This window comes from Stigmatopora argus, chromosome 20 (assembly GCF_051989625.1).
Source record: "Stigmatopora argus isolate UIUO_Sarg chromosome 20, RoL_Sarg_1.0, whole genome shotgun sequence".
NCBI classification, from domain to species: domain Eukaryota; kingdom Metazoa; phylum Chordata; class Actinopteri; order Syngnathiformes; family Syngnathidae; genus Stigmatopora; species Stigmatopora argus.
The window spans coordinates 7940121-7952620 of NC_135406.1; the positions used below are offsets into that span (position 1 = coordinate 7940121).

General features: G+C 39.2%; 1 protein-coding gene and 1 long non-coding RNA gene across 2 annotated transcripts in view; both read left to right on the forward strand.

Moving 5' to 3' along the window:
- Positions 1–2774: 2774 nt before the first annotated feature.
- On the forward strand, positions 2775–3796 carry LOC144065846 (uncharacterized). Its single transcript, XR_013297341.1, has 2 exons — positions 2775–3193; positions 3374–3796. It is a non-coding gene; the product is annotated as an uncharacterized LOC144065846 (long non-coding RNA).
- A 5894-nt stretch (positions 3797–9690) lies between these two features.
- Positions 9691–12500, forward strand: part of LOC144066109 (uncharacterized) — a 3678-nt gene continuing 868 nt past the window's right edge. The window contains exons 1-2 of the mRNA XM_077589457.1: positions 9691–9706; positions 11200–12500. The exon at positions 11200–12500 is cut by the window's right edge and continues 868 nt beyond it. Coding sequence (XP_077445583.1) covers positions 9691–9706; positions 11200–12293 — 1110 coding nt within the window. The 3' untranslated portion in view covers positions 12294–12500. The remainder of the gene's footprint in view (positions 9707–11199) is intronic.

Genomic DNA, 12500 nt, shown 5'->3' on the forward strand with positions numbered 1-12500 from the left:
TTGCGAACCAGTGCCGCTGATGTTCTTAGGAGCAGGGAACGAGAAGTAATATAATACTCCTCTTATTAGATAATAAAAATAACAGGAAATGCAACAGCTGAGCTTACCCACGTATTGATTGTGGGTAATGAAGTTTCATTCTGAGAAAGAGTGCCATTGCCTATCGGCGTTGTGTGCACGAGTATACTTCATTACCCAGAAAGCCCTCTTTTTGCCCGAGCATGCGCGTTGTGCGTTTCCTGGTCGATGCGTAGGACGAAAAACTCGTCTGAATTAATCGTTCAGTGCTCGTAGATATTGTTATACACGAAAGATATGCAAAAAAGCTTGGTCGCATCACGAAATTTTGATCGCATGACGGGCGAATTATTCGAGCGAAATTTCCGCCGTGAGACGAGAATTTTGTATGTCGAGCGGTCGTGTGACGAGATACCACTGTATATATATATATATATATATATATATATATATATATATATATATATATATATATATATATATATATATATATATATATATTTAAATCGGATTTAAATAACTGAATGACAAGCCTTGCATTTTACATTTTTTATAGATCTAAAACAATGTTTATTTGAGCTTTTTTTCTTAGTAAGGGAATATGTATTTTAATCATTTCTTTTTCATTTCAAATGGAAACCAAATATTTTTTTAAGTTCAAAATTAAAGTGGTAAACAAAATATTTTTATATAGTTATTTTTACATTTTACAAAATACTTATTGTACTAAAACACAAAAAGAAAAGAATTGATGGAAACATTGCAAAAATTCATTAAAAATGAGAAAATCAAGACATAATTTACATCTATAGGTTGATCCCGGTTAAGGGAATAATATAAATAAAAGAAAAAAACAAACTTTTCCTTTTGGGTTTCAAAACAGCTTTGAGAACTTGCTAATTTTCTAATATTATTTCTTTAAAATGCGCTTCTTTGATAACTTGTGATTTACAGAGTCTTAATTATTGTGTACAGCAGGGGTCACCAAACTACGGCCCGCCGGCACATTTGGACCGGCCCTCTGAACAATACCAGAGACGCTATCGGATTTTTTTCCTATTTGGCCTTGAAGACTGGGACGTTTTAATCTTGTGTTTGGTTCATTGCACCCCTGCTGAGCCCACAAATCATCCCAGTGAAGCGGGCCTTCGCATTGGTTCTTTGGTGACACGCGCGGGGAGAGTGTTTGCCTTTGATGCATGCGGGCACTTCCACCGTTGCATGCATGAGCAGTGTTAGCGAGACATCTGGACGATCGCAGGTGAGGGCGGAGCCCTGGTACCATCGCTATTGCGATGCTATTCAAGCATATAAAAACTGTGCAACCTGAACCTGTTTGAGAACGGAATAATGGCGAAAAGGTTAGTTAAGAGAAAAATTGATTCAGAATGCAGGGTATTTAACCTGCAGTGGACAAACGATTATTTTTTTGTTCAATGCAAAGAAAAGGCTGTTTGTCTCATCTGTCAAGAGACGGTGGCAGTATTCAAAGAATACAATCTTCGCCGGCACTATGAATCCCGTCACAAAGACAAGTACGATAGCGTGCAAGGCCAAATACGAGCAGACAAACTCTCAAAGCGAAAAGTTGGACTATTATCTCAGCAGACTACATTTCTACGTCAAGCTCGGCTGAAGCAGGCATCCGTTCGGGCCAGCTTTCGGGTTGCTAAACTGATAGCAAGCAACGGTAAGCCTTTCACTGACGGAGAGTTTTTTAAGAAATGTATGGATGTTGTCGTGGAGGAAGTGTGTCCCGAGAAGAAAGATGCATTTAATGCCGTAAGTCTGTCGGCGAGTACAATCACCAGACGCGTTGAAGAAATCTTGAATAATGTCTATGCCCAGCTGCAGCAGAAGACGAAAGAATTTGACTTTTTTTCATTAGCACTGGATGAAAGCACGGACGTGCAAGACACAGCGCAACTGCTCATTTTTATTCGTGGAGTTAGCGCAAACTTTGAGATATGCGAGGATCTGGCAGCCCTCCAAAGTCTCAAAGGGACCACAACGGGAGAGGATATTTTTGACAAAGTGTGCCAAACCATGGAGAAGTTGGACCTGGACTGGTCAAAGCTGGCTAGCATCACGACTGACGGGGCTCCTAGCTTGGTGGGCGAAACTCGCGGTTTAATAGGACGCATGAACCGTGAGTTGGAAAAAAGGGGTCTCACCGCCCCGCTACGAGTCCACTGCCTAATTCACCAGCAAGCACTGTGCTGCAAAGTGTTGACGTGGGATTCTGTAATGAAGGTTGTGGTGTCGTGCATAAACTTCATCAGGGCAAAGGGACTTAAACACAGGCAGTTCCAAGAATTCCTGTCTGAACTGGAGTCTACGCACGGAGATGTGCTGTACTACACAGAGGTCCGATGGCTGAGCCGGGGCAGAGTTTTGAGGCGTTTTTACGAGCTTCTACCCGAAATTAACGCATTTCTTCATTTAAAAGACAAAACGGTCCCAGAGCTGATCAACCCAGAATGGAAATGGCACCTCGCATTTTTAACAGACGTGACAGAAATACTTAACCGCCTTAACTTGCAGCTACAAGGCGAAGGGAAACTCATTTGCGACATGTATTCACACATAAAAGCATTTGAGGTGAAATTAGCGCTGCTTTTGGAACAAGTGAAAAAGCGCAACTTTGTCCATCTTCCTGCTACCCAAAACCTGTCGACAGAGAACCCAGCGGTCCCGTTCCCAGCTGAAAAGTGCGTGTAAGCACTGGAAATGCTGAAGGCGGGGTTCGGTGTGCGATTCACTGAACTACATGTTCATGCAAAAGAAATCCGTCTTTTTCAGAACCCCTTTGTTGCCGACATTGATGAAGCCCAGCCTTCATATCAGTTTGAGTTGGCTGAGTTACAGAACTGTGATGTTCTGAAAGACGCATTCAATCTCAACAGTCTCATTGACTTCTATCCCTCCCTCCCAAACGACACATATCCAAACATCAAAAAACATGCAATGAAAATGTCCTCAGTTTTTGGCAGCACGTATATCTGCGAGAAAACCTTTTCTCGCATGAAACTGCTGAAAACTCCGATGAGATCAAGATTGACAGATGAACATTTGCATCAGTGCTTGAGACTGGCTGTAACTAGAATGGAACCTGATATTCAACTTCTCACCAGCCAGATGCAGGCCCACAGTTCACACTGATGAACAGACATAGGTAAGCTCACTTTTCTGATTTGAATGAGTCATTCTGAGCATAAACAAATATAATCATAATAAAATCTACTGGGATAAAATCCATCTTTACAACCATACTGGTAGTGAAATGTATTGTGCTGTGTAAGTGCGGTTTCACTTAGTTCAGTTTCTCAACCTGCTTCCTTTGTGGTTTTCACAGGGAAGTTGATGAGAGAGCTGCAAACAGCGGTGTCTACAAGCCTATTGGAACAAAAGGATTATAAGGAAGAAACACAAGAACTTTAGGAGACTGCTCATATGTGTCAGAGAGATTCTGCTCTGACAACTGAGCTGAACTTTTATCTGTTAAGATTGTGCATGGCACAACAGAAAGTTAATGTTCCATGGCTTTTTTTCTATGAAGAACCCAGAGAGAGTTATTTAGTTCTTATTTATTTCATAAATAGTGTTATTTATTTCCTGTTTTTATGTGAAGAACTCAGAGAGGGTTATTTAGTTATTATTTATTTCATTAATAGTTTTATTATTTGTTTTCTGACTTTTTTCTGTAAAGAACCTGGAAAGGGTTATTTGGTTATGTGTGGCTTTCTGGAAAACAATAAAAAAAAATTAAGCTCCCCTACGATCGTCACACTTTTTCTGTTACAAACTGACACCGGCCCCCCATCAGAGAAGGGAAAAGTTATGTGGCCCTCACAGGAAAAAGTTTGGGGACCCCTGGCATACCAGATGGTTCCCAATTGTGAGTCGGTAGTAAATTAAAACAAATTTTGGTGTTTTTTTTTAGGATGGAAACGGATTAATTTGTATTTTGTTCATTTCTATGGGAAGAATTGACTTGAGATACGAGTAAATTGACATACTAGCTCGACCCCGCAGTAAGCTCGTATCTTAAGGTATTACTGTATTTGAATCGTGTGGATCGATATTACACATTAAAAAGTGTAAACAAGATTTTCAGAATGCAAAATACAATTATACTTCACTTACAATGATCTTTCATACAGAAATTGAAAAAGCAAGCAAAGCTGTGATTGGCCACAGCTTATCACAACACATTTGCGTCTTTTAAGTCTATCCTTACAACTAAATATCTGGCAAGAAGCTGAGCAGAAAAAGGGTTTCTGACCGACGTGGGTACCGTATTTTCACGACTATTCGGCGCATCGTATTTATAGCTGCAGTGTCAGTAACGGGTGCTATTTCTGTATTTTAAACACACAAAGCACCGTTTTTTAGACGCATATATATTATATATGGATGAACATCGAAACGCAATAGCGCTGGCTACCGGAAGTAGCCTATTTCCGGGTTCCGGTGTGCAGTGACTGCTGGGAAATATAGTTCTTGCACGCTACACCCACACGCTAAAAACATGTTTTTAAAAAGGTAACGGAAGCAAAACTGAGTTTGGTTGTACTTTATTTAGACATTTTACAACTTACTTATGTCATCATCACCCACAAATCCATCAAAGTCCTCATTTTCTGTGTCCGAATTCAACAATTGCCCAAATGAGTCTTCCAAAACGCCGGGTCGAGCGGTTGTAGTTCTTAAGCCTCCGGGAATGACGGCAAGCTTTGAGTTATTATATAATATATTATATATATATATATATATATATATATATATATATTATATATATATATATATATATATATATATATATATATATATATATATATATATATATATATATATATATATATATAAATATATTTATATAGTTCGCAGTCTACCTTTGAATGCTCCGTTGAAGCCAACATCTAGCGGTAGGATTTCTTTTGTAAATACAGCCGAAATGACGGCGAGCACCAAATTAGTGTGCTCGCCGTCATACTGAGTGTATTGAAGAACTCTATATCCCAGCAGTCACTGCGCAGTACTTTTTCTACGGGAAATAGTAGAGTCTGGGGCTGCTTGGCGTAGTTGTATATATATAATTCACAGTCTAGCTTTGAATGCTCTGTTGACGCCAACATTTAGCGGCAGGATTTCTTTTGTAAATACAGCCGAAATGACGGTGAGCACCAAATTAGTGTGCTCGCCGTCATACTAAGTGTATTGAAGAACTGGGTGTATTAAGAACTCTATATCCCAGCAGTCACTACGCAGAACTTTATCTACGGGAAATAGTAGAGTCTGGGGCTGCTTGGCGTAGTTGTCCTATCGACTGATTTATTTTATTTTGTCGTGATAACAATTTTAGTATTTGTCCATATATTTATAGTATATAGTTTTTCAATTGTGTAGCTTTTTAATTGAGCAGGAAAACATTGTTCTTCAGTGTGGGTTAATAAGTGTTCTTTTAAGCTTCTCCTATGGGAAAATGTTTTTTGCCAGTGTGGGTTATTACGTGTCTTTTTAAATGTTGCTTTAGAGAATAGGCTTGACCACAAACTGAGCAGGAAAATGGTTTTTCGCCAGTGTGGGTTCTTGTGTGGTCTTCTAAGTGGTGCTTTTGAGAAAAGGCTTTACCGCAAACTGAGCAGGAAAATGGTTTTTTGCCAGTGTGGGTTCTTGTGTGGTCTTCTAAGTGGTGCTTTTGATAAAAGGCTTTACCGCAAACTGAACACGAAAATGGTTTTTCACCAGTGTGGGTTCTTGTGTGGATTTTTAAGCGTCCTTTCTGTGTAAATCTTTTACCGCAAACTGAACACGAAAATGTTTTTTCACCTGTGTGTGTTCTTGCATGAATATTTAACTTTCCCTTGTGTGTAAATGTTTTACCACAAATTGTACATAAGGGTTTCTCCCCGGTGTGGCTCCTCATATGTGTTTTCAAAGTAGACTTTTTCCCAAAGATTTTTCCACACTGAGAACATTTCCAGAGTTTGCCGTTCTTAAGACCTTCATTGTCATAAAGCAAGTCTTTGCTATCTGATAACGGAGCAATTAAATTGTCTGCTAGCCCTTCTGCTGAGCTGCCGTTCGGAGTCTCCGCCCCTCTGCCGGCCACGCCCAGATCCTCTTCACTCTTGAAAGGCTCACCAGTTGACACAGTCACATCATCTTCCTCCTTTTTGATTTGCTGTTGGGGGAACTCTGGCTCCTCCTCTTTAATTTGGGGTAAGGTTAAGGTGTGTGCAGGCTCCGCCCCTCTGCTGGTCACGCCCAGATCCTCTTCCCTCTTCTTGATTGGAAGTCGCTTGACTCTCATTTGTTGTTGAGAGAACTCTGGCTCCTCCCCTTTGATTTGGGGGAGCTCGAGTTCCTTTTTAAGGCCAGCAGACTCTTTCCCATCAGGACCAAGATATTCTCTGAAACCTGCAAAGACACGAAAATAAATGATATGTTTCATAATCTGTCTATCTAACGAGAAGTCCTTTAGGTTAGACTGGGAATGTAAAGTCTTATACTTATATCGGTGGTGGTTAGGGTCGTAACATGACATTAACTTGAAATTTAACTGAAATAAACTCAAATGACTATACACACCCACACATATTCGACCACATGGAACCATCTCAATAAGCTCGTATCTCCAATTTGTCTCATATCTCAAGGAAAAAAATTGCTCGGAAAGTAGCTCGTTTCTCAAATTTCCCGTAAATTGGGACACTCGTATGTCAAGGTATTCCTGTAATATGCAGGCTGCCACAGCAAATGTTTAATTAACAAGCAATAATTATAGCACTTGCGGGTGACCCGCATTGTAATCAACAGTTTGAGGAAAACAGAGTTCACCTTCAAAATTAAAGTACAATTAAGAGCACACCTACACATTTCAATGTTTAAAAATGTTTTGTTTTATTAAACCCAAAGGATTCTTTAATCTCATCTCATTTTCTGAACCGCTGTATCCTCATCAGAGTCGTGGGGGGTGCTGGAGCATATCCCAGCTGACTTTGGGCCAGAGGCGGGGGGGGGGGGGGGTACCCTGAATTGTTGGCCAGCCAATCACAGGGCACAACAAGACAGACAACCATTCACGCTCACACTCATACCTAGGAGCAATTTAGAGTGTCCAATCAGCCTACCATGTCTTTAGAATGTGGGAGAAAGCCGGAGTACCCGGAGAAAACCCACACACGTCAAAATAAAAAAGGTACATTTTTTTTTTAAAAAAGCCTTTCCATAAATGGTCATTTTTAAAGAAACTAATGCTTTACTTTACATGGTCTTTTTTATTATTAAAAAAAGCCTTACTATGCAAAGTCTATGCATGTCTATGGAGTGTGGGAGGAAACCGGAGTACCTGGAGGAAACCCACGCAGGCCTGGGGAGAACATGAAAACTCCACAAAGGTGGACTTGACCTGGATTTGAACCGAGGACGCCAGAGCTGTGAGGCCGACGCGCTAACCACTCGCTCCTCTGGGCTGCTTTTTCACATTTTTAAGAACTTAAAATAAAATAAAAATATTCAGTGCTGAGTCCTAGTAGCAAGCGGGAGACATGGGAGTTGCTCCCGCTTGAAAAATAATTTACAAAATAAAAAACATTTTTGCATTAAAAAATCTGCGATGTAGTGAAATGCTGAGGGATTGCAGCGCACAAAAATAGCACTTCTACAATTACCATTACGCCTTAATGGTTTAGGAAATATATAGATATAAAAATGGACCCACCTTGTAGTCTGTGAAGGACAACTTTTGCATGCATTATTTTGCAAAATGTCGAGTTTTCCTCGTGGAATTTTGCTGCTCTTTTCCCACACGTAAATTCTGATGGAGACGCCATTGATAGCTGCTAACTAGGCTAAGTTAAAGAGGGCGCAAAGCTTCAAAGTTCTTCGACGACTTGAAGAGTTGTTCCTTTGATATATGCTAACAGGCTGAGCTAAAGTAGCGCACAAAGCTTCAACGAGGTCTTGAAAATGATTTTGGCTGATATTTAAGGTCATAAAGTAGCTTAAGCTAGACACGACTGGGACCCATAGGTTAAGTTTGGTGGCGAAAACTGCGCATGCGTGGTGGCAGCGTCACTTCCTTCGATGCATTAAGTTTATAAATGTAAGAGAGTTGGACATAGGAAATAATTATTCTTCAAATGTTCTGACATGTGGTTTGAGCAATAAATGTTTGTGCAGGTTTGAATTTAATTGAAAATTAAATTAAACATAAATCACTTGAAGATCGCGTCTCAAAAGGAGGCGTCGCAAAACGCGCATGCGCAGAAAAACGTCCTTGATAATGGTGCTGTTCTGTTTTGCCGATTGGCATCACGGGAGAAGTAGTTCTTCATTGAAACGGTTTGAACTCGCAGGAATTAGTCTCTTATTTAGGTACCGCTCTCTTGTGGTCCGGAGAAATTTTGTTTAATTTTAATTTCAGTATTCGTGGACATTGTACACAATAATTAAGACACTGTCAATCACAAGTTATCGAAGAAGCGCATTTTAAGAAATTATATTAGAAAATTAGCAATTTCTCAAAGGTGTCTTAAACCCAAAAGGAAAAGTTTGTTTTTTCTTTTATTTACATTATTCCCTTAATCCGGACCAACCACTAGATGTAAATTATGTCTTGATTTTCCCATTTTTAACGAATATTTGAAATTTTTCCCTCCAAATTTTTTTTTGTGTGTTTTAGTTCAATAAGTATTTTGTAAAATGTAAAAATAACTATATAGAAATATTTTCAACAAATGATTAAGACATCTTCCCTTACTAAGAAAAAATGCTCAAATAAACATTGTTTTAGATCTATAAAAAAAGTTTTAAGGCTTTTCATCCAGTTCTTTTAATCCGATTTTATATATATATATATATATATATATATGTGTATGTATATTATATATATATATATATATATATATATATATATATATAAGAGGGCGCCATACATCCATTTCGTCACAATGCAGTACTTACTACTGTAGTATTCTCGTCAACAGCAACATGAGTTGAAAACTGTTTATAGGTGCATTTTTCAAAGTATGGCACTATTGGTCAGAAAAGTTTCTTCACTGGTGATGTAACTCCTTAAAATTAGTCAAATCTTTTTTGGAGCCTTTTCATTGTAAACATTTTCTTTTATGTTTTAGATTTTAATTTAGTTAAAATGCTTTCGCTAAAGGGAAGGCATTAAAAAAGCATTATCTTTTATTCAGTAGCAGGTCTATTATTATTTGGGGGATTAATGAGATTGAAATAGATGTATAGTCTGATTGGACACTCTAAATTGCCCCTAGGTATGAGTGTGAGCGTGAATGATTATTTTTCTCCTCGTGCTCTGCGATTGGCTGGCCACCGATTTAGGGTGTTGCTCGCCTCTGGCCCGAAGGCAGCTGGGATAGGCTCCAGCACCCCCTATACACGATGTAGCATATCAGAAAATGAATGAATGAATGTTGGGATTAAAAACAATGGGAGAAGCCCAACGTTGCCTCGGCAGCAAACCTCGACTGGGTAGATGGTGCATTTCCAGACAAATTTCTGGCACACAGATTCAAGTATTCGGCCTTCTTGCGCTCGAAGGTGATCTCGATCCCCTCCTCTGATGGTACTGGTATGAGGTGAAGCGCTCTTGCCTTGCAAGGGCATACAACAATGTCTGTGCGGAGTGATGTAGGGATGATTTCTGATCATAGTTAGTATTCTATTTATTTAGAAGCTGCATTTGAACTTTAGCATTAAATATGAAGTACTTTCGCAAGCCGCACCAACGAGTGGCAGTGGGCCAGATTTGGCCCTCGGGCCGCGACTTTGACACCGTTGTTTGAACGCTGCTCTCGTTGTTGTTTAGTGCATCTATATCTCTAGTATTTGAATTTTCGATTTACAGCATGCAAATAAGTGTTATGTCACTCAAGCATGTAGCCAAAATTGGAGGGCGAGTAGCAGGAATGACTCTTGAACGCCTCTGGGGGGCGCTCGCGCTTTGCGTAATTTGAAAAATACATTGTTTGTGACAAGGATACAATAATAGGAAAGCTACTGTTTAATGCCGTTGTTAAGTATTAACACGCGTTGAGACTCATTCTTTCCCTCCTAGAGTGGTTACATTTAAATAGAAATATAATTTATTACGTCTTTCTTCGAATGGTGCTAGTGCAAATTCATGAAAATGTACGTACGCTACTATAGTGTCATGTCAATAGAATACCTTTAAGGGACTATATGGAAATAAAACGTGAACCCACTCTGGAAATGCTCTCAGTGTGGAAAAATCTTTGGGAAAAAGTCTACTTTGAAAAGACATATGAGGAGCCACACCGGGGTGAAACCCTTATCATGTACAGTTTGTGGTAAAACATTTACACGCAAGGGAAACTTAAATAGTCATGCAAGAACACACACAGGTGAAAATACATTTTCGTGTTCAGTTTGCGGTAAAGCCTTTTCTCATAAGCAAGTTTTACAAATCCACACAAGAACCCACACTGGTGAAAAACCATTCTCGTGTTCAGTTTGTGGTCAAACATTCACACAGAAGGGGAAGCTTAAATAGTCATGCAAGAACACACACTGGTGAAAAACCATTTTCGTGTTCAGTTTGCGGTAAAGCCTTTTCTGATAAGCAAGTTTTACAAATACACACAAGAACCCACACTGGTGAAAAACCATTCTCGTGTTCAGTTTGTGGTCAAGGATTCACAGACAAGGGAAACTTAAAAAGGCACAAAATAACCCACACAGGTGAAAAACCATTTGCGTGTTCAGTTTGTGGTCAAAGATTCACACGGAAGGAACACTTAAATAGTCATGCAAGAACACACACAGGTGAAAATACATTTTCGTGTTCAGTTTGCGGTAAAAGATTTACAGAGAAAGGAAGCTTAAAAATACACACAAGAACCCACACTGGTGAAAAACCATTTTCGTGTTCAGTTTGTGGTCAAAGATTTACACACAAGAAAAACTTAAAAATGCACATAAGAACCCACACAGGTGAAAAACCATTTGCGTGTTCAGTTTGTGGTCAAAGATTCACACGGAAGGAACACTTAAATAGTCATGCAAGAACACACACAGGTGACAAACCATTTTCGTGTTCATTTTGTGGTCAAACATTCACACGGAAGGAACACTTAAATAGTCATGCAAGAACACACACAGGTGAAAAACGATTTGCGTGTTCAGTTTGTGGTCAAAGATTCACACGGAAGGAACACTTAAATAGTCATGCAAGAACACACACAGGTGAAAAACCATTTTCGTGTTCAGTTTGTGGTCAAACATTCACACAGAAGGGAAGCTTAAATAGTCATGCAAGAACACACACCGGTGAAAAACCATTTTCGTGTTCAGTTTGTGGTCAAACATTCACACATAAGGGAAGCTTAAATAGTCATGCAAGAACACACACAGGTGAAAATACATTTTCGTGTTCAGTTTGCGGTAAAAGATTTACAGAGAAAGGAAGCTTAAAAATACACACAAGAACCCACACTGGTGAAAAACCATTTTCGTGTTCAGTTTGCGGTAAAGCCTTTTCTCATAAGCAAGTTTTACAAATCCACATAACAACCCACACTGGTGAAAAACCATTCTCGTGTTCAGTTTGTGGTCAAGGATTCACAGACAAGGGAAACTTAAAAAAACACACAAGAACCCACACTGGTGAAAAACCATTCTCGTGTTCAGTTTGTGGTCAAGGATTCACAGACAAGGGAAACTTAAAAATACACACAAGAACCCACACTGGTGAAAAACCATTTTCGTGTTCAGTTTGTGGTCAAACATTTACAGAGAAGGGAAAATTAAAAAGGCACACAAGAACCCACACTGGTGAAAAACCATTTTCGTGTTCAGTTTGCGGTAAAGCCTTTTCTCATAAGCAAGTTTTACAAATACACACAAGAACCCACACTGGTGAAAAACCATTCTCGTGTTCCGTTTGTGGTCAAACATTTACAGAGAAGGGAAAATTAAAAAGGCACACAAGAACACACACAGGTGAAAAACCATTTTCGTGTTCAGTTTGTGGTAAAAGATTTAAAGAGAGAGAAAGCTTAAAAATACACACAAGAATCCACACTGGTGAAAAACCATTTTCGTGTTCAGTTTGTTGTCAAAGATTTACACACAAGCAAAGCTTAAAAATGCACACAAGAACCCACACAGGTGAAAAACCATTTGCGTGTTCAGTTTGTGGTAAAACATTTACAGAGAAGGGAAACTTAAAAATACACACAAGAATCCACAATGGTGAAAAAACAGGGAAGCTTAATTAGTCATGCAAGAACACACACAGTTTAAAAGTCATTCTTGTGTGCAGTTTGCGGTAAAACATTTACAGATAAGGGAACGATAAAAACCCACATAAGAACCCACACTGGTGAAAAAACAATTTCCTGCTCAGTTTGTGGTCGAACATTTTCCCAAAGGAGAAGCTTAAAAGAACAAAACCCACACATGAGAACAATGTTTTCCTGCTCAGT